The sequence below is a fragment of the Rana temporaria genome, chromosome 3 (genome assembly GCF_905171775.1).
Source record: "Rana temporaria chromosome 3, aRanTem1.1, whole genome shotgun sequence".
Taxonomy (NCBI): Eukaryota; Metazoa; Chordata; class Amphibia; order Anura; family Ranidae; genus Rana; species Rana temporaria.
In genome coordinates, this window is record NC_053491.1 from 378,128,273 (window position 1) to 378,152,006 (window position 23,734).

Sequence of the window (23,734 nt, forward strand, 5' to 3'; positions counted from 1 at the left end):
CTACAAATCAGTGGCTGCGAGTCTCCCACTCTTTGTCGATCCTTTGTATATGTATTTCTAGTTAGTAGGTGGTCTGTCACACCAATTTATTTATAATTTCAGGCCGTATCTATGGCACTTTTTTATGTAATCCTTGTTTCTTATCAATTTTGTATTTTATTTTTATATTAAATATCCATATTTTTAACTATACTACGCCTCCAAAGTCCATTATCCACCCTATGCACATGTGTATTTCTTTTCATACATATGTGTGTATATATTTTTTCTTACAGCTGGTGATGTGATGGAACCCAGGGCCTTGGGAAATATACTTCATGGTTTATCATTACTGTGTCTTCTCTCTGTTGCGGGGTTCCACACTAATATTATCAAGCAGGTGTGCCAGAGGGGTTGAGACCGTTCTTGGGGTTGAGAGTACAGAACCAAACATACATTAAGCGGCTCCTCCGGGGGTATCGCTCCATATAGCAATCTTTTTCTTCTACTGTTTTCAGACCCTCTCCCAGCTCTCTTTGCCTACAGCAGATACAAACAAATGGTAAACGGCTACCTCCTGTGATTGTAATGAATTCAGGGTGTGGTACATCAGATTAAGTAACTATCCCCTGCAAATTAGTCCAATCTCCATACAATCTTGTGCCATGTATGAGTCGTATACCAGGAAAAAACCCAACCCAAAATGTGTTCAATCAGTCTGAGTTACATCATCAGTGGCCACTTATTTGCCTAAGAAAAAATAAATAAAAAAACAAAAAACCCTTTCTATGAACATGGTAATAAGTGCAAACTCAGCAGGCTCGCTCATTTATCCCTGAACTACTGCACTTCAGCCAGCACAAAGTTCATGCTGCCTTTGTTATGCCCCAGTTGAAGAGCTCTTTTGCTCGAAACATGTCGGGTACATAGCCCATACGCTACCTGCTCAAGACGCCATTTTTAAATACGTGATCACTTGTACTTGCCCTTGATCCGGCTTGTACTATTTTTTATCTACCAATTTTTTATATGTTTTGTATCCAGTTTTCTGTTTTATTTGCTTGCCTTCCATGCCTAAATAAAAGGCTTTTTTAAGGATTTACTGCACCATGTGAGTCACTTTTTTCTTTACATGATTCCGTGACGGCTTCGCTCACTGCATATTTATGCTTGTGAACTTCTCCTGCAAGATTTGTTTTTCTGCCGCTCGGATTCTACCGACTCCCGGGGATTAAAGTTTGACATATTGGAACGTTTCCCATCAACACCACCTTTTCCTAGGAGTTCGTGCATGCCTGATCGACATACCGTCGCTGACGTGTATGTCCACATATTCTGGTAAGAGTATCCATTTATTTATCTTTTTGGATATCACTGTGAATCGTTGCTGAGGTTTTCACCATCCACACTGATCGTCTGATCGGCATACCAGAGAGGACAATCTTACATCAGTTCTTTTTGAGTGGCCGTTTTGTTTTTCCTTCATAAGAATTTCCGACCAATTCCATCTCTCAAAGACTGTACATATCGGTCCAATATCGGATTGCTATATATATATACATTTTTTGCTTGGACTTTGTGATTGGTTCACCCCATTTGTTATCACCTACAGGTGTCACATCACCCACTCTAGTGTGTTGCACACATTTCCTACAGGAACACCACCTCCTAGTGGCTTTCCACACTATTACATTGTTTCAGTTATATATTTTTTTTTTTTCACTCACCATATCATCTGGTGAGTGTCTCCTGGGTCCAATTCTAATTGAATTGTTTCACCGAATTGTACTACTTACCGTATTGTTTGAATTCCTTCACTCAATATTTAGTGCTGCACTTTTTCTTTCTCGCCTTTGTAATAGCTAATGTCTTCCAACACTTTTACGAGTCCCTCTATAATATTAAATCTGCAAAGTCGATGACCCAGAGTCTCATCTATTCGGGCATATTCATTCTTATCTCCAAGAGTCAGGGTTGTCCCCCTTCCTGCTTCCAAACTTACTGACCTGGATGCTCCACTGACAAAAGAGGAACTAGCAATTGCTAGTTTGTCTATATCATGGCCGGATATAGCCTGTCTGATGTGGGAGTGCAGTAAAAAAATGTCAGGCGGGCAGAGGATGAGAGGTCAGCAGGGTAGTGTAGAGTGAGATCCACTGTCAGCAAGGAAGTGTACAGGGAGTCAGCAGGGGAAAGCATAGGATGTCAGCAGGGAAGTGGGGGGCACACCACCCCAGCCCCCCCTAGATTCAGCCATGGTCTATATCCCTGACATTCACTTGGACAAAGTGAGATTTGTGCCCACTAGGCAAGCAAGGGATAATGCCAACAAGGCCCTCGCTATCCTTTATGTGGCCCATTCCAAAGGGGATTACTCTTACACCTATTCACAGATGCAGACACAGAGAAAGCATTTGATAGGGGGAGTTGGGTCTTCCTGGATGGGACCCTACGGAACGTGGTCATGGGACAAAGGGTGATGCATTGAATTAACACAATCTACTCTTTACCTTCCACCCAAATGAAAGTAAATGGAGATCTCTCTGCCCGGTTTCTATTCCAAATGGGACTCGACAAGGTTGCTGTCTGTCAGAATGTTAATATTTATATTGACGCTGGAGCTCCTCCTCCACCAAATTAGGGACAACCCAAATATTACCAGTCCTTTCATAGGGACTACTTTTCTTTTGAAAGTCACAGCATTGGTTTTATATTGTGAACCCAGTAATGTTGCTTTCGCAACCTCCTGGCAGGTTTGGAAAAATGTGTATATCTCCAACTTTTGCATGCATTTTAGAATTTTGATAAACATCTTATTATCTACATCTACCATGGTCAGAACATCTTCCAATTCAAAATGGGCTTCATCACACAGATACCTGGGCACCAACCTTCCCAGGAACCTAGGTGAGACTTTTGGGCTTAAATTTTCCCCTACTTTTCCCAGTAATCAAAAACGATTTGGATGTCTGGCACAGAGGCAATTAACACTATGCCTAGCTTTCTATACCTATTACAGGCACTTCCAGTTTGTATCCCAGGATCTTTTTTGAAGGCCATCAATAAAACATTTATGCAATTCCAACCTGCTCACATGCCACTATGAATGCCCCAGTCAATTTTATGTCTACCTAAAATACAGGATGATATGGCAATTCCAGATATTACTTCCTACTGGTTTGTGGGCAGGGTCTATTGTGCCCAGGCACATGGGGTAACACTTGAGCAAAGCACACTTCTCAATGCCCAGGACCAGGCAGAGACTGTGGTCATGTGAAGAATCCAACATTAAGGCAGTTCCCTGCCTTAGAGATGAGCTTTTACTGTGCGCAGCAGTTAAAGCACAGGGTTCCTCTGAAAAATTGTCCCATGTCACTACACACTGTAACTTGTAGGTTTGCATTAAGAGGGACAGGCTGAGCCTGCGCCCACTCCACCAACGTTCCTCTGTTACCTCCCAGTAACAGAATGGGTTCCACCGAGTACCGAACGTGGACCCTATGCATGCTCTCACTTAAATCTCTCCTTCCCATACCTTGTGACCAGGCCATAGATCTCCGTAAAGCAGTAAGTCTGCTCCCAGTTACCATAAGAGATAGACTGCTCGGGAGGGAGCCAGAACATCGACCCCTCACTATTGGAGGGCCTGTCACCTTATCCAGTACCACACATAATGACTGGTTGCTTGTTCTGTCACTTGGTTACCCATGGCAACTACACTGCTCTTTCTTGTCAAGTAAACCTTCTGTAGTAGTGTTACTCCATAACCCCATAGTGCAATTACAGACCCTGGTTCTTTGTAATTCCCCAGAACCAACATGCACCCCTTCGAATAACTTCAGGTCAGGCTTAGAATGGTTAATATAACTTTACTGTAGAAAGGCATCATGGCAATACAATATGAATAACGTCCTGCCTCTAAATCTATCTAAATTAGTGTAGAGTCCCAGGCATACCTCCATGTGAGGTGAGAGTCCATATAGACATTGTCCATGACTCAAGGTAACTCCAGCGCTATTGTCATGGATCTGCCACTTAAGGGTTAATGGTGCAGACTGATTTCAGTGATTAACAGCAGGCTGGCCTATTTAAACACCTCAGCAGCACAGTGTCTTTGCTGCCTGATCTGCAGTTCTGACGTGGATCCTATCTGAGACCTGTTTGCTATCTGAAACCTGATTTGAACACTGAACTTGGCTTGTTTTGACTACTCTACCTGAAACCTGATTTGAACACCGAACCCGGCTTGTCTGACTCCTCTCATCTCTCCTATCCTGACCCGGCTCCGTTTGACCATCCGCCTGCTTGACTTCACTGCTGCCAGATCCACCTGCTTGTTTACCGACCATTCTTCAGTCATCTTTCTGCACGATCACCTGTTATGACCCGGCTTGTTTGACCCTGCTTTCCCGGTATACCTGAACTATTACTAACTTGTGCCGCTGTAGTCGCAGCTTCTGTGCGGGTCGCTGACCCATCCTCCGCTGTACGTTCAGCATCTACTTGCCAGAGGTATTCGTCCACCTGCTTCTACACATCACCACCCGGCACTCCTACCCCTCTGTGCTCCGAGCCCGCTGTCCCATATCCAGTGGCTCGCGAACCAGAGTCGTAAGAGAGGCTACCCTGCATCAGACTCTGGAAACCAGGTACGTAACAGTATCAGGCAGCCATGACAGAGTCTGCAGGTGTAGTTCCGGCTATGGAAGAGGTGTGCAAACACTTAGCATCACTTACCCAGGCCGTTTAAAACCTACAAGATGGCTACCTGAGATTGGAGGGGCAGGTTCAGAACTTATCAGCTTCTGGGGACGCAACTTCAGCATCCACTGCTAGATCATCGTCATCTGCGGGTCCGTCAGTTGTGATGTTGCCACCTGAACCCAGGGTTCCCATGCCCGAACGATTCTCCGGGGATCGAACCAAGTTCCGGGACTTCCGAAACGCATGTCAGTTATACTTTGCTTTGCAACCCCGAACCTTTTCTTTGGAAGCCACTAAAGTGGGATTTGTCGTTTCCCTACTCCAAGGGGAACCCCAAAATTGGGCACATCGCTTGTTAGAGGAGAACGGTGTCCAGACAGAGACTTTGCTAAACTTCTTCCAGACTATGGCACAGCTCTACGACGACCCGCAAAGGACTGCTACTGCTGAAGCTGCTTTACTCGCTCTCCAACAGATGCGTAGAGCAGTGGAGGACTATGTTACTGATTTCCGCCGCTGGAGTGCGGACACCCAGTGGAATAGCGCAGCCTTGCGCCACCAATTTCGCTTAGGTCTGTCTGAAGCCTTAAAGGATGAATTGGCCCGTATTGGGGTACCTGACACCCTGGATGATCTGATTGACAAATCCGTTAAGATCGACCGACGACTACGGGAACGCCGAGCGGAACGATCCTCTCAACAGAGTCGCCCAGTCTGGGTCACCACCCGGGCTCCCTTGCCTCCTTCTCGTTTTCCACCACCTGTTTCTTCCAATTCTGCTGGTCCACCCATGGATACTTCAGAACCCATGCAAATAGGCGTGATGCGACCCACCTTGCCACCTGAAGAACGCACACGCCGCCGTCAGCTAAACCTGTGTCTATATTGCGGTGAGGCCGGTCACTACGTACACAATTGTCCCGTCAATATACGTAAGTTCCGTTCTTCAGTTCCTGATAACATCTCTGCTATTACTACCAACCCCAACCATCTTGCTCTCTTCCTTTCCTTACAGCGTCCGGGAAAGACGGTGTCGGTCAACGCTATCGTTGATTCAGGGGCATGCAGTTGTTTCATCGATTCCTCATTTGCCGATCTGCATAACATTCCCGTCCGCACAAAGGACTTTAGACTTTCCGTTTTTTTGGCTGATGGCTCACACATCAAGTCTGGGCAAGTGACCCATGAGACCCTTCCTTTACCTGCTATTACTTCATCCAATCATAAGGAACGTTTAATTTTGGACGTCATTTCATCTCCTTTGTTTCCAGTAATCCTGGGTATACCCTGGCTTCAGGTACACAATCCTCAGATTGACTGGACATCTAAAAATCTTTCGTTCCCATCTCATTACTGTCAGGAACACTGTTTTCCCGAACGTCCTAAACCATCTTCTGCCCTGCTGTGCTTAAACACTGACCCAAGTTTGATTCAATCCATCCCCAAACCCTACCATGGATTTCTGGATGTCTTCAGTAAGAAAGGGGCAGATTCCCTTCCACCTCATCGGCCGTACGATTGTCCGATTGATCTTCTTCCAGGGGCCGAGATCCCTTTCGGACGAATTTTCCCACTTTCTGAAAAAGAACAAGACGCATTAAAAATCTACCTTGACGAGAATTTGGAAAAGGGATTTATCCGCCCGTCCACTTCACCAGCAGGTGCCGGAATATTTTTCGTCACAAAGAAGGACCAAACTCTTCGTCCCTGTATTGACTACCGGGAACTCAACAAAGTCACCGTGAAAAATCGTTACCCTCTACCTTTAATACCTGAACTTTTCCAAAAATTAAGATTTGCCGTTATCTTTACAAAATTAGACCTAAGGGGAGCGTATAATTTAATACGTATCAAGGATGGACATGAGTGGAAAACAGCATTCCGTACCCGCTATGGCCATTACGAATATTTGGTCATGCCCTTCGGGCTATGTAACGCGCCCGCTACTTTTCAGCACTTCGTCAACGACGTATTCCGAGATTTTTTGGACATTTTTGTAATCGTGTATCTAGATGACATACTGATTTTCTCCCGTTCCTTGGAGGAGCACCGAGGACATGTCTGTAAGGTTCTGGATCGCCTCCGTCAGCACAGTTTATATGCGAAAGCTGAAAAATGCGAGTTTGAACAGCAAACCATCCAATTCTTAGGCCTGGTAATTTCCCCTACAGGAATTGAGATGGATCAAAAGAAGGTATCTGCAATCTTAGACTGGCCAACACCCTTGGATAAAAAAGGGGTGCAGCGTTTCATTGGATTCGCAAACTTCTATAGAAAATTTATTAGAGGGTTTTCGGCTATTGTGGCCCCTATCACACAACTCACGAAACAAAATCTTCGTTTCTGTTGGAACCCTGAAGCGCAGAAGGCCTTTGACATTTTAAAAAGACTCTTTACTTCAGCTCCGATCCTTAGACATCCCAATCCAACGTTACCTTTCCTTCTTGAGGTCGATGCCTCCGAAGTTGCGGTAGGAGCCGTTCTCTCTCAGCGCTTGGGGGGCAAAGATTTAATGCACCCAGTGGGATTCTTCTCTCGAAAGCTTTCCCCCACAGAAAAGAACTATGATGTAGGAGATCGAGAACTACTGGCCATTAAGACAGCTCTAGAGGAATGGAGATATCTATTGGAGGGCGCCATTCATCCTGTACTGATCTACACAGATCATAAGAATTTGGAGTATTTGAAATCTGCCAGACGTCTTAAACCTCGACAAGCCCGTTGAGCTCTTTTCTTTTCTCGTTTTTGTTTCCATATTACCTTCCGACCAGGATCCAAAAACATTAAACCGGATGCATTATCCCGAATGTACGATAACCCAAAGGATACTTCTATTCCCGATACCATCCTGTCGGATGGCAACTTCCTGCTCCTACACACTGACCTAATCTCCATGATCCGAGGAGCATCTTCCGATTCGTCCAAACCCTCTAATGTCTCACTAACTTCCAGAAACGGGCTGTTTTGGAGAGGAAGTCAGGTTTTTGTCCCAGAAAACATTAGAGTGGAAGTCTTGAAACTTCTTCATGATCACCCACTTGCAGGTCACTTTGGAGTTAATAAGACTCTAGAATTGGTACGACGCACCTTCTGGTGGCCCAATTTGGAGGAATTTTGCAAGTCTTACATCAGTTCTTGTCCGATATGCAACCGAAATAAAACACCCCGAAAACTAGCCTGGGGTTTACTAAAACCCTTACCAGTACCTAACCGACCATGGGAGATGATCGCAATGGATTTTATTGTTGAACTTCCTCGTTCCGAGGGATGTACCGCAATTTTTGTTGTCGTGGACCGTTTTACTAAAATGGCTCATTTCCTGCCTTTAAAAAACACACCTTCTGCTGCAGAAACGGCCCGCGTGTTTATCAAGGAAATCATTAGACTACATGGGGTACCTTCCAACATCGTTTCGGACAGGGGAGTCCAATTTACTTCTCGTTTCTGGAGAGCCCTCTGTGAAACACTACAGATTCAACTTTCCTTGTCCTCAGCCTACCACCCCCAGTCTAATGGGCAAACAGAGAGGACGAATCAAACCCTGGAACAATATATTAGGTGTTTCACAGCCTTCTCTCAAGACGACTGGGTCTCTCTGCTGCCTTTGGCAGAATTTGCATATAATAACACCAATCACTCAGCTACTGGGCAATCCCCTTTTTTCTCTAATTATGGCTTTAATTTAACATTTTTACCAGATTTCTTTTCAGAGTCAGCAGTTCCAGCTGTGCAGAGTACTATGGACTTTCTCCAACGCAACAATCAGTTATTGCACGACGCAGTAACTAAAGCCCAGGCCGATAGCAAGAGATTTTTTGACAAGAAAAGAAGGGGTGACTTGGACCTGAAACCAGACGATCAGGTATGGCTGTCTACAAGTAATCTCAAATTACCTTGCCCATCCAAAAAGTTGGCACCTAGGTTTTTGGGTCCATTTTCAGTTAAAAGAAAAATCAACTTAGCTTCTTACGAACTGTTTTTGCCTGACTCATTGAAAATTCACCCTGTGTTCCACGTTTCTCTACTCAAGCCTGCAGTGGCCGATCCTTTTCCCAACAGAGGATCCAGACCTCCTGAACCCATCCAGGTTGACGGTTGGGAAGAATACGTGGTGGAAGCTATCTTGGACTGTAGGAAGCGACAAGGCCAGAATCAATTCCTAGTCAAATGGAAGGGGTACGGCCCAGAGGATAATTCTTGGGAGCCAGAAGGTAATATACATGCCAAGAGGTTGTTACGTGCTTTTTTCCTTGCTCATCCTGACAAAGAAGCCCGACTGGGCATCCGGAGGCTGCCCCTTGGGGGGGGGGCAATGTCATGGATCTGCCACTTAAGGGTTAATGGTGCAGACTGATTTCAGTGATTAACAGCAGGCTGGCCTATTTAAACACCTCAGCAGCACAGTGTCTTTGCTGCCTGATCTGCAGTTCTGACGTGGATCCTATCTGAGACCTGTTTGCTATCTGAAACCTGATTTGAACACTGAACTTGGCTTGTTTTGACTACTCTACCTGAAACCTGATTTGAACACAGAACCCGGCTTGTCTGACTCCTCTCATCTCTCCTATCCTGACCCGGCTCCGTTTGACCATCCGCCTGCTTGACTTCACTGCTGCCAGATCCACCTGCTTGTTTACCGACCATTCTTCAGTCATCTTTCTGCACGATCACCTGTTATGACCCGGCTTGTTTGACCCTGCTTTCCCGGTATACCTGAACTATTACTAACTTGTGCCGCTGTAGTCGCAGCTTCTGTGCGGGTCGCTGACCCATCCTCCGCTGTACGTTCAGCATCTACTTGCCAGAGGTATTCGTCCACCTGCTTCTACACATCACCACCCGGCACTCCTACCCCTCTGTGCTCCGAGCCCGCTGTCCCATATCCAGTGGCTCGCGAACCAGAGTCGTAAGAGAGGCTACCCTGCATCAGACTCTGGAAACCAGGTACGTAACAGCTATCCTTGTGCTCATAGGTGTCTTTACTCAACCCTCCAGGTACCAACCAACCCACTGCTGGAGATGACGACCCTTGGTCTCAGCTGGCCCCCCATTTCTTTATATACTAATATACTAGGTGGACCTGTCAAAACCAAAAGCCTGGGAACTAAGCTGAAAATGTTTAACCCTTTCCAACAGCTTGGGCCTGGCTGCTAATATGTATCCTTTAACCTGCATACAGGTCCACATGTCACCTAAGTAGGATTATGGACAGTGGCGGTGCGTCCATAAAGGGTGCAGGAGAAACGCCCTCTCTCTCCTGTCACCCCTCTATCACCATAGATAGATTCATGCATTGCATATGTTCACCTCTGCCGCCCCCTATTCAGGTGTCCAATCATAGCAGAGGACGGGAAGAGGACACTGGCGGCAATTGTTGGGGCACACTGGGGGCAATTGATGGGGCATACTGGCAGCAATTGATGGGGCACAGTAGCACCAATTGATGGGGCACAGTAGTGCCAATTGATGGGCACACTGACAGCAATTGATGGGGCACAGTGGCAGCAAATGATGGGGCACAGTGGCAGCAATTGATGGGGCAGAGTAGCGCCAATTGATGGGCACAGTGGCGCAAATTGGTGGCAGAAAATTATGGGTACAGTGGCTGCGTTTGATGGCACAGTGGCTGCATTTGATGGGCACAGTGGTTTCGGCTTGATGGGCACAGTGGCTGCAATTGATGTTTTTTTTTTCTCAGTTTGTTTGCGCCCCCCCAAAAAAATTGGAGCACCAGCCACCACTGGTCATAGACTGGTGGCTCTAGGCTCTTTAAGCAATCGGTGGCCATTGAGCTAGCAGCCTCGAACCCTCTTTCCATCCTTCTTTCAACACGGATTCCACCAACCATTATATCTCATTCTACCATTGGTGAAACCTGGTGTATCTTCTCAAAGGCATTTCAGGAAAAACTGATATTTCCACACCCCTTCCCTTCCTTCAGCCCAGGATTTCTGGAACCAAGCTTTATTGCACTAAAACAAGGAAGCATATTTCAACCTGGGCATTTCTTATGCTCCGAAGTATGGCTTTCTAGGGAGCAATTGGCATCACACCCTGAACTCTCCACAATGTCTTTTTGGAATACAATACAGCTTTCTTAGCCTCCCTTACCTCTACATCTTCCTTCACCCACAATCTTACACAACTTTAACAATTCTGTGATGACGGGACACCTCTTACTCATGCCATATCCCTGACATATAGTCTATGCAACTTACCCACAACAGATTTCAAACCGTCTTATATTACCAAATGGGAATGGGACTTCGGCATCTCTTTCTACAGAAAACAGATTGAGAAACTACTCCTCTTCACTTATAAAACATCAGTGTGCTCCAAAATGAAGATTTAGGGTTTAAACTCTGAACAGGAAAGTATTAAACCCCCAACAAGTTACACAAAACATTTCCACATTGTACAGAGAGTTACTGGAGGTGTGGAAAAGCAGAGGGAGACATAGTTGTGGGCCAGGCTTAGGCACCCTAATGGGGAACCATTGGAACTGCACTCGCTAATGCCTGAACTTCAGTCTGGGAGCTGCGATCATGTGACAGTCAACATTAAGACAGGTCTCTCAGACACAGAAGCGAGCTGCAATGACACCAACTCCTTGTTCTCTGTGCTGACACTTATACACTTCAAACACTCTCATTTTTGGAGGACACCACTTCCCAGGTGTGCAGCATTTTGAGGCTGGTACCACTGAGCATGTACTGGGCGCCACCAATCCAGCAGTTCATGTCACCTCTCTCAAAGTGACTGATTCCATGGTTTCTATAGGAAACACTCTCCTTTTCAACCTTGGTAACTTTACTGAAGAAAACATACAGGAACAGTTCTTGTACAGCAGCTTCTCACACAGTCCATAGCAATAGAGTCCAGGAATGGCAGTGATCCACAAAGGGTGTCCACAGGTGGCAGTTAAGAGTCCATAGAGTCCTCAGGTTCCCAGCCCCTCTGGGAACCCCGACTGCTCCCCATAAAGGAGAACAGACCGACAAAGTAACAGCCTACATCTTTGGCTCCCAGCAGCTCTCAATTTCAATGTAGATCTCTGGAAAGTTGATAGGAAAATATAGCCAATAAATTTCTCAGATCCACTGCACAACTACATTGTAACAATTTTCACTTGGCTGGCTCAGTTAACGGAGGTCATCATGAGCCCAGACAGGAAAAACAGAACAGCTTGAGATAGATAGCTGCAAAACAAGTCGCAACAGCAGAAAATCAATAACCCCTTGTGGGCACCTGCCTACATACCCCATATTTTCTTATCCTGCAGTAAACTCAATGATTTATGGGCAGAAGTTTATCACATTACCCATACATTTACAGATTACGATATTCCAAGTGACCCTACCTTTTGTTTACATTATCATAAGATCCTGGGAAAAACCTATAGTCGCTCTATTGTCTCAGTCCTCATGAGTGCCGCAAGAACCTGTTTTCCAGTTTTCTGGAAACAACGCCAAACTCCTTCAATCACTTTCTGGCTAGCAAAAATTTAGCAAGTCAATGAACTGGAGGACCTGAGTACGACGAAGGGTACACAGGAGAAATGCCTTAGGAAATTGGCATGATTGTGTATTCACCTGCTCATAAAACTCTTTTAAACACGACCTGAGTTTGCAGGTTGGTCTGGTTTTAAAAGAAAAGGGGGGGGGGGGCAGAAAAAGACACCATGACCACCTCCCAATGAAGTTTCTGTTTAAGGCTGGCTCCACACCTAAACATGCACATGCTGGTTGATGCACATTATTATCACATACTGTGCAGGTAAGTATGGAGGAATCTCTTGAATAAGTCCTAATGTAGAACAGCACAGCAAACAAGGCACCAGACTGTTCAATGCCCCAAAATGCATTCACGTTAACATGCATGCTCTGTGTTGTAGTGTCTTGGCCTAAAATGTGTCAGGCAGGTTTTTAGTGCATTAAAGCTTGTAGAGGTTCTGATCCTTCATATTAGAGCAGTAATGGCAAGTAGAACTACAGCACTCAGCATATAAAGAAGGTGTCAGCCCAACACATATGGCAGCATAGGATCTGAAAGATTTGAGCAGCCAGTCTAGCTCTGTCACAGAAAATGCAAATCACATTCACCAGCAGTGAAACAGATAAGTATTATTAAGCTTCTTTTACAGAAGCCACCGAATGACGATAAGAGCCCATTTCACCGAACCATTGCATTAACATATTGCTAACTCAACATTCATTCTCAAAAGGGTGGAAGTGCACCTAACCTTTTTTTAAGTGGGGGTCTCTTATGTGCGTTGCCCACTACTGTAAAGGTGTGTATTGGTGAAATTAGTTTGAGATGGCATTTGCGCACCCTCTCTGATGACTCACTGACGCCTATGCATCACTGCCCGTACATGAGGCTGGTGGCGTAGCTTTCGGCCCTTGTGGGCATATCTGGACTTCAGCACGGCTGGGACTCTGATTCACAATTTGACGGTTGGATAGAGCGGTCACATCTCTAAGAACAAACTGACAACCATTGGATATTTTTCACTTCACTGAGATATTTTCTAGACATGATTTTAGGGGACTAAGTGAAGACCGCAGTGAGAAATACCCCTATCCAGACCGTGCTGATCCTCCGGATGTTCCCCTGTTGTGGCTTTTGTTTGCTCCCCTTTCTCAGCTCCCGAGCTGGATGCACTACACGGCTGCCATCTTGATATCCAGCGTTTGGCTATTTATCTCAGCCCATCGATACAACATTCATGCATCCGCCCCTGAAGAAGCGAGCAGGGTCTCGCAAAACACGTGGGGCTTTATTGATGCTTGTTTTATGCCAGTGCATGCTGGGTATTATTGATGTTTGCATTATGTTTACATACTTCTCTGTCTGTATGTATGTACATTTTATTTTCTTATTGTGTATGTGAATCTACTGGCCCAGGAACTTTCAAGTTTTACTGTTGCTCATTATTGTATAACATTTGTAATAAATCTTTACATATTTACTTTCATCTGTGTTGTGTACATTGGTTATTATGCCGGGTAACTCACACTCATTGTTGTTGCCGCCCCGTTACATAACATTATGAGACAAATAAATAGATTTTGTCTCATTATTCACTGTGAACATTGGCTAAACCTCTCTCACCTCTTCTAAAGTCCGAGGGCTACCTCTTTTTTTTTTGTGTACTACTACTTTATTTTTATTTTTCATTAGTTTGAGATGCTTCTAAGATCATTCAGAATTTTTTGAAAAGGTGCATATAACACCATACTGACACGGGTAGGATAATGCTTGGCGTCAAAAGCAAAAATTAAAAAAAAAAATAATAATAAAGCTCCAGCCTGCCCATGAGTATAAAACATATTGAAATGTGTGGAAAGTATAAAAGCATTGACCCCTAGTTTTTTTTGTTGCTGCCTGTGTCCCGGCTATTAGAAAATGAATATGAAATTATTAGAAAATGTTTGAATTTTGGATGAAAACATTAATAAATAGAGCACTGCAATAAAACGTCTCATCTACCTGTTCACAATCTTTCTTGGAATGTACATCATCATGACCCAGCTAATTAAGATGACCAAGGATCCTGAACTCAGACAGAAGGCCAAGCAAATGCCAGTGTTTTTGAAGGAGAGATGAGAAGTAGTTACACTTGAGGGCTGGGTTCACACTCATGCGGCTGCGGGTCCCAGCAGGGGGTCCTGTGCATCCCTGTACACCGATTTAGGTGTGAATCGGGTCTGAATGTTTGCCTGAATTTGCATATGAAACAGAAACAAAGACGCACAGAACCCTTTTCCAATGCAGACCGCGGCTGCCCCGGAGCTGTGTGAATCGGCTCCATTGAGAGCAGGTCACAGTCTCCTGTCATGTGAATTGGATGTGGGGAAACCCATATATAATTTGCATAAGTTTGAACCCAGTCTAAGGGCTTGTTTACATTTACAGTTGGGGGCGGTAATATATGCAAATGAGATGCAGATTTACTTCTCCCTCTAAGCTGCAAATGGAGCAGGAGGAGGTTGTACACAACACAGTGGCAAAACTGATACCCCCTGTCATCAGTGTTGCCAACCTACCAGATTGAAATTTACTGACAAAACACCCAAAATTTACTGGCACAGTCAAGTTTTTACTGGCATTTCCAAAAGTTACAAAATTACAATCTTAAGTGCAAATTTCAGTATTTAGGCTACAAACAAGTACAATATGCAATTAGCAATGTGATTTAAGGTAGACGTTAAGGCAAAAAACATATTTCTTATTTTACTTTCAATTTAGTAAGTACCGTATTTATTGGCGTATAAGGCCCCATACTCACGACCAAACATGTCTGCTGAAACTGGCCCGCAGGCCAGTTTCAGCAGACATGTTTGGTCGTGTGTGGGCGCGAGCGGGCCGAATTCCAGCAAACATTTGCCCGCCGGGCCTTTTCCCAGCGGGCAAATATTCCTGGACTTGTTTTAAAACAGCCCGCTGGAATTCAGCCCGCTCGGACATGTACGGTCGTCAGTACAGACCTACCGTACATGTCCAGGCGCCCGCCGTCCCTCGCATGCGTCGAATGACTTCGACGCATGCGTGGAAGCATTTTAAAGGCGGGCCGCCCACGTCGCCGCGTCATTGTCGCGGCGACACCGCGGACACGCCCCGCGTATTGTTTACGCGCGGACTTCTGTACGATGGTGTGTACAACCATCGTACAGAAGCCCTCTGGCAGACATGTATGGTGAAAACGGTCCGACGGACCGCTTTCACCATACATGTTTGTCCGTGTGTACCCGGCCTAACACGCACAGGCGTATAACACGCACCCTAACTTTAAGAAGGAAGTTTTAGGAAAAAAACATTCCACAGCCCCCTGCGTATAACACACAGGCACAGTTTACCCTCTATTTTCAGGGTAAAAAAGTGAGTGTTATACGCCAATAAATACAGATAGTGGCTCAGGGACAGGACTCAGGAAATTATAATGGTCGGCAACCACACATGAAATGGACTCTCACAGTGACACTGACAGCAGTATGCAGCAGCACAGATCACCGACACATTCCCTCCTGAGTCACAGTGACAATCTCTCTCCATGCAAGGTGGTCCTTCCCTTCCAAACAGCACTGACAGTCCCACTCCCATCCTGCAGACCTGCACATGAGGCTCTGGCCTCCCTGCTTGGCTCCCTAGCACCATGACATCACATGACAAGCTCAGGCACCCCCTCCGCCCCCCCGTGGGTACAACCCGATCACACTGTAGCAGGCACTTGGATGGTCTCAGTCGGCTCCGGACCCAAGCTGCGCATGCGCAGTTCTGAGCCACATGTCACAGCCATATTTTTTACTGGCAATTTTTTCCTCTTACTGGCATTTACTGGCAGGAGAAAAGTGCCCGTTTTTTTACTGGCTGCCAGTAAAAATACTGACGGTTGGCAAAACTGTCATATCCTACATTCAGGTCCCAGCAACAAACTTGACTCAGTCAATTTTAAAGATCCACTGCAGATTGCTCTTCAGAGAGCAACACAGATGTGAACTAAATCTAACTACTTTTGCAGGAGATCTGTGGTACCATTAACTCATAATGGCACCCACATTCTATCAGAAACATCACATATAATTTTATGCTAGAGTTTGTGAATAAGCAAGTCAATCATTTGTAGAGCTGACTACAAATTCTGAACACTTTTGGTAGTTATATAGTAAAAAATGTATAAAAAGCTGTACATGAGAAGAAAATACTCCCAGGAATATTATACCCACCTCTTGGGGTGCATAGGTGCCATATCCAATGACTGGCATTTTGTGGCCATCATTCAGGAGTATGCAGGAATCAGGGGCCAGTTCCATAGTTTGGGCTTCTTCTGGCAGATCCTTACACCTGTCACCTGCAGGGACTTTGACTTGCTGTAAGACGACACTGCATTTTTATTTTGTCCATGACGAAGTAGGCTGATTGAAGTACAGCCTCCCTGCTGCTGAGTGCATAGAGAACACCTATTTGCATTTAGTTTGGTGTTCTGCCACTAGGACACACCTGAGTTACTTATAGAGCAACTACAAAGGTTCACTAGGCAGCAGCTGAAGGACTGAGAGAGATTCAAAGCTGTTGACTCATCTTTAAAATGAATGTGAAATCTCACACAAGCTTCAACATTCATTTTAAAAGTTATTTTTAAATCTACAGCTTTAAATAAAATAATAGTTGCTGATCCTGTCTTGATGTTCCTTGTTTGGCATTTTCTGGTATAGGGTGACAATGCTCTGCCTCTGTCCCCCAGTTGTGCTCCTGTGTTGTCACCCTGTCACATGGGTTGTTTCAACACACGCTATGTGGACAATGTCCACCATTGTTACCATCAGAAAACCTGCCCTGAGAAATGCAATGCAGCCATTAAATTGTGTAAGATTTTTTGCTCTTCAAAGGGTTCATCTGGATCATGTAAGAGGAGACAACACATCCTCCAAAAGGAAGCCAGGTGGATACATCAACTGGCAGCAATTCAACTTTCAGGGTTAAATGATGCCTTAAAGGGTCACTAAAGGAATTTTTTTTTTTAGCTAAATAGCTTCCTTTACCTTACTGCAGTCCTGGTTTCATGTCCTCATTGTTCTTTTTTGCTCTGATGTTGCTGTAATTCTCCTCTGTTTTGGACACTTCCTGGTTGTCTGTTTCCTGATCACCACAGTACTGCTCTATGGCACTGTCCAGCACAGATACAGCATAACATGCTAAAACGAAACTAAATGCAAAAACGAAACTAAAAAACTACAGGTACATTATATGATTGATTTGTATCTATTTTTAATCGTTTTAAAAAGGAATCAGTTAACTTATGTCTCTATACCCTGTAAACAGTAATTTCAGCAAAAAAAAATTTTTCCTTTAGTGACCCTTTAAGTTTCAAACCTTTTTTAACTCAAAGTGGTTGTAAAGGCACAAGGTTTTTTACCTTCATGTATTCTGTGCACAAAGGTAATAAACCTGTGTGCAGCAGCCCTCTAATACTTACCTGAGCCCCCTCTTGATCCAGCGATGTCCATGAGAGCCTTGCCTCTCCGGGGGCTCGCACTCCTGATTGACTTTCGGCAGCGGCTCCCGCTGCTGTCAATCACAGCCAGTGAGCCAATCACAAAATGGAGCTGGCAGGGCCGAGCTGTAGCTCCTTGTGTGAATAAACACATGGAGCCGGGGCTCAGGAGTGTGTCAGCTTGGGTTCCCCCCACAGTGAGCTGTTTACTGTGGGGGCATCCAGCAGGAGGTAGGGGGCTAGGAGTGGCGGCGTGGGATCTGAGAAGAGGAGGATACGGGCTGCTCTGTGCAAAACCATTGCACAGAGCAGGTAAATATAACATGTTTGTTATTAAAAAAACAAACAAAAAACAAGGCTTTAATATCAGTTTAATGATATGCAGGTTTATCATACCGCAGAAGGTTGATGCCGGTTTTATATTGTTTGGCTTTAAAGATTTGTTCATAAGTGACACAGTGGTGTTCTGCACTCTGGTAGAAAATATCATCACATATGGAATACCAAAATATTTGTTCAGTATATACTGTAGGTTAGGAATCTATAGATAATATTGTTTATGTATTTGGAATGTTGTTTTATATATAATGACTAAATTATGTATACAAATCAATTGGGTACTCTTTGTGACTCTTTGGCAGCATTGATCCCAGTGAACCGTGACCGCTACAGAATTCAGATTCATGCCCCTGAGATCATATTTGAGATTATGATCTATTAATTTGATTTAAAAAAAATACTTTTATTAAAGGAGTTGTAAAGCATTGTATACATTAAGATAAAAAGCCTTCTGTGTGTAGCGGCCTCCGCAGCACCCCCTAATTACTTAACTGAGCACCATCTATCTCCATCGATGTCCACAAATGTCTAAGCTGTCCGGGACACTCCTCCTGATTGGCTGAGACACAGCAGCGGCGCCATTGGCACTCGTGGATGTCAATCAAAGTCAATCAGCCAATCAGGGGAGAGAGGGGGCGGGGCCTGGTCAGGGCTCCGTGTCTGAATGGACACAGGGAGCTGAGACTCAGCTCAGGTGCCCCCATAGCAAGCTTCTGACTGTGGGGGCACTCAATAGGAGGGGGGGGCAGTAGCATCAAAGAGGGATCCAAAAAGAGGAAGATCCGGGCTGCTCTGTGCAAATCCAACTACACAGAGGAGGTAAGTACAATTTTTTTTTGTTTTTTTTTTACTTTACAATCATTTTCAGCTGCCCTTGTTGGTGATTGTTAAACATTTATCCCTTTTGTTTGTCTTTTCTTTCTTTCCCCTTTCCTTTTTTATCTGTCTTTCTGTCCCTATTTCTTTTTGACTTTTGACGACAATGGCAGTGGAATTACCTAGATGATTCCAGTTGATGGCTTCTCCTTTTTCCCTTATTGAGAGAAAGGACTACAGTGGTGGCAGTGCCCATTACATGCTGTTCCCCATTGGTGTATATAAAAGGGAGTTCCAATATGGAGACGGTGTCATGACTTCATCATGTGACGCCATGCATGATGACGCCATCATGTACATGCACAGTACCTTGAGAACACTGCTTTTGGAACCATCTTTAAACTATTTAATCCCCTGCACAGTTTATTATATTATATGCGCTTGATCCATCAGCATGTTACTTGGGACCACCTATACCTTAACATCTAGAAGATTCTAAGGAATTTAACCATGGACTATGGCAGCCCTCAAAATTTACACTCGCCTGCTCGCATTTTGCGAGTAAATTTTGAGGGCTGGCGAGTGTGGGCTGCCTGGGAGCAGGGGGGGGGCGAGCGAGGAGAGAAGAGTCGCCGCTGCTGTTACCGCCACGTTGTTCAGAGCGCAGGGAACATAACAGCTTTCAATTCAATAGCTGTGTTCCCCGCTGTGAGTCGTCATATACAGCCCCTCTCCCTTGTCTGGGCACTTTGATAGACAGATCAGATCACCCGTCCGGCTCCACTCCTCTCCTCTCCCTTACCCAACACAGGTAGGCTGCAATGAGGACACTGGCTGCTAGGGGGGAAACTGGCTGCTATGGGGACACTGGCTGCTATGGGGACACTGGCTCCACTGGGGACACTGGCTCCACTGGGGACATTTTGGTGCATTGGGGACACTGGCTCCACTGGGGACATTTTGCTGCATTGGGGACCCGTGGCTGCACTGGGGACATTTTGCTGCATTGGGGACCCGTGGCTGCACTGGGGACCCGTGGCTGCACTGGGGACCCGTGGCTGCACTGGGGACACATGCTGCATTGGTAGACATGGGAAGGCTGCATTTTATGGGCACGGATAAAGTTGTTGTTAATATTTATTTGTATAACTTAATTCTGCATAAAACATTTAAGTGTAATTTCATGAGATAATTTAAGGGCGTGTCTAGGGGCGGGATTAGGGGGTGGGACATGGCAGGGGTTGGGCGGGGCAACTGGTGGCGAGTACATCTTGAGGCCTGGCTAGTAGCTCAGGACTTGAAATTTTGAGCCCTGGACTATGGGGAGTACTTGTGATGGTGGATACACTCCCTCCTTTTTTACAGCGTTCTTAAAAGTTTTAGGAAAGATACATATTTATTTTGCATGAATACTGTAACTATGCATAGGATATATGTGAAATATCTACAGTATCTTACAAAAGTGAGTACACTCCTCACATTTATGTAAATATTTTATTATATCTTTTTCATGTGACAACACTGTAAAGTACTGAGTGTACAGCTTATACAACAGTGTAAATTTGCTGTTCCCTCAAAAATAACTCAACACACAGCCATTAATGTCTAAACTGCTGGCAACAAAAGTGAGTACGTGAAAATGTCTAAATTTGTCCCAATTAGCCATTTTCCCTCCCTGGTGTCATGTGACTTGTTAGTGTTATAAGGTCTCAGGTGTGAATGGGATGCAGGTGTGTTATCGCTCTCACTCTCTCATACTGGTCACTGGAAGTTCAACATGGCACCTCATGACAAAGCTCTCTCTGAGGATCTGAAAAAAGAATTGTTGCTCTACATAAAGATGGTCTAGGCTATAAGAAGATTGTCAAGACCCTGAAACTGAGCTGCAGCGCGGTGGCCAAGACCATACAGTGGTTTACAAGGAAAGGTCCCACTCGGAACAGGCCTCCCCATGGTCGACCAAAGAAGTTGAGTGCACGTGCTCAGCGTTTGATTCAGAGGTTGTCTTTGGGAAATAGACGTATGAGTGCTTTCAGAATTTCTGCTGAGGTTGAAGGGGTGGGGGGTCAGTCTGTCAGTGCTCAGACCATATGCTGCACACTGCATCAAATTGTTCTGCATGGCTGTCATCCCAGAAGTAAGCCTCTTCTAAAGATGATACACAAGAAAGCCTGAAAACAGTTTTCTGAAGACAAGCAGACTAAGGAAATGGGTTACTGGAACCATGTCCTGTGGTCTGAAGAGACCAAGATAAATGTATTTGGTTCAGATGGTGTCAAGCGTGTGTAGCGGCAACCAGTATAAAGACAAGTGTGTCTTACCTACAGTCAACATGGTGGTGGGAGTGTCATGGTCTGGGGCTGCATGAGTGCTGCCAGCACTGGGGAGCTACAATTCATTGAGGGAACCATAAATGCCAACATGCACTGTGACATACTGAAGCAGAGCATGATCCCCTCCCTTTGTAGACTGGGCCACAGGGCAGTATTCGAAAATAATAATGACCCCAAATACACCTCCAAGACGACCACTGCCTTGCTAAAGAAGCTGAGGGTAAAGGTGATGGACTGGCCAAGGATGTCTTTAGGATGACCTAAACCCTATTAAGCATCTGTGGGGCATCATCAAACTGAAGGTAGAGGAGCGCATGGTCTCTAACTTCCTCCAGCTCCATGATGTCACCATGGAGGAATGGAAGAGGACTGCAGTGGCAAACTGTAAAGCTCTGGTGAACTACTTGCCCAAGAGGGTTAAGGCAGTACTGGAAAATAATGGTGGCCACACAAAATATTGACACTTTGGGCTCAATTTGGAAATTTTCACTTAGGGGTTTACTTTTGTTGCCAGCGATTTGGACATTAATGGCTGTGTGTTGAGCTATTTTGAGGGGACAGCAGATTTACACTGTTATACAAGCTGTACACTCACTACTTTACATTGTAGCAAGGTGTAATTTCTTCAGTGTTGTCACATGAAAAGATATAATAAAATATTTACAAAAATGTGAGGGGTGTACTCACTTTTGTGAGATACTGTGTGTATATATATATATATATATATATATATATATATATATATACACACACACACCATACACACACCATAGTTTGTAGAATCTATAACTTTCACAGAGACGAAATAGCATACAGTGATTTGGGTTACTTTTACCAAAGAAATTTAGCAGAATACATTCTGGGCATAAATTTATGAAGACATTTATTTGCAACATTTTATAACAAAATCTAAGAAAACATTTTTGGTATTTTCTTTAGTTGTATAGCAAAAATAAATGAAATACCACCAAAAGAAAGCTTCAATTTAATTTTGGTACAGTGTTGCATGCCTGAGTATATGTCATTCAAAGTGTGATAGTGCTGAAAGCTAAAATTAAAGTTACATGCTACATTTTCTCAGTTTAAACATTTGATGTGTTTTCCATTTTCTATTGTGAATAAAATCTGGGTTTATGAGATTTGCAAATCATTGCATTCTGTTTTTATGTAGATTTTACACAGCATCCCAACTTTTTTGTCCTTGGGGTTGTATGCAAATGCAAAACATTTATTTTAGGTTTGGATAGAGTTGAGAGGGATTAGAACACCTATCAATTGTATTGCTGTATGTTTCCTATTAAAGAGATTCATCCTCTCTATTTGTCCTACTGTCATCATTAAAAATAAAAGAAAGTCACAAATTTTGGGTTGACACCAGAACAGTCAGGCCTCGTACCCACAATAGGTTAACCAGAGGACAACGGTCTGATGTTTTTTTTGAAAGCCAGATCTCCAAAATAATGTTTTGTACTCCACATAATTTTATTTTATTTTTTTTGGAGAAATTTATTTTTTTCTTCTCAAGTTATCACAACAATGTTTTTTTTTTTTTTTTTTTTAGATTTTTTTTTCTCACGTTATCACAACAATGTTTATTTTTTATTTTTTGGAGAAATTTCATTTTTTTTCTCAAGTTTTCACAACAATGTCCCCCCCCCCCCCCTCAAGGAGGTTGTGTCCTTTGTTAATTGCACATTGTATTTTGGAAATGTTTGATGGCTATTCACCAGAAAAACACAATAGACAAGTATTTAACTTAAATTAAATCTCCATTTATTCTGGCTAAAAAAAAAAGAAACATGAAGGGCAACAATTTCCCAATCAGCCAATATATGCAGACTTTGGACACCAAAGGCACATTCCACCATGATCAACAACAAAATCAATAACATCTGGAGTCCCTCTAATTTGGGTCACAATGTGCTCCCCAAATCCCAGAAATCAGAAGCAGCAGCAGATGTCATACATGACCCCAAGCTGTGGTACTACAACAACCTCAGTTTTCTGGCAAATCATCTTGAAGCCAGGGAATCACTTTCTGGTCTTCCTCACAGCCTTCCTTCCATGGCTCCCTGCAGCGTTCCTTCCACGGCTCCCTCCATGGCCCCTTGCAGGTGGGGAAAATGTGGCAGCAGGAGGAGGAGACTGGGCCGGGTCACTGAATTTTGTGGTCTCAGTCAGCAGGCCCCTTCTTCCCCACTGTATCACAGATGCAATGAGAACCTGGGCCAGGCCCCGTTGTTGCTACTGCATTTCTAGCAGTTCGTGAGAAATTTATGAGGCAAAGCTCTCAACAGGGTTAAGGGGGGCCGCATGATTTCTACTGCCTTCTTAATGACTCGCAGTGACTCCTCCTCCAGCTGGGTCATGCGCCTCGTTTTTTTGGTGGGCGCATCTGGAGGGGAGGCACCTGTGATACAGTGCTGCCACTGGGCCTGGGCACCTGCTGACTGCCACTCGGCCCAGCCTCCTCCTGGCTGCCACTCACCCCTTCCTCCTCCTGGCTGACACATTCCTCCTCCTCCTCCTCCTCCTCCTGACTGATCTCTTCCTGTGTAGAAAAAAGGGA

General features: G+C 44.6%; 1 protein-coding gene across 4 annotated transcripts in view; it reads right to left on the reverse strand.

The window, feature by feature from the left end:
• LOC120932845 (aldo-keto reductase family 1 member C3-like) overlaps positions 1–16,677 on the reverse strand; it is a 76,643-nt gene extending 59,966 nt beyond the window's left edge. Inside the window, exon 1 of one of the 4 annotated variants that reach the window (XR_005748036.1) lies at positions 16,410–16,677. Coding sequence is in view for 3 of the 4 variants with exons in the window: in XM_040345630.1 (XP_040201564.1) it covers positions 16,410–16,496 (87 nt within the window). In the remaining variant the exon portion in view is untranslated. The remainder of the gene's footprint in view (positions 1–16,409) is intronic. The other 3 variants (XM_040345630.1, XM_040345631.1, XM_040345629.1) reach the window with 3 other exon arrangements.
• Positions 16,678–23,734: the final 7,057 nt, after the last annotated feature.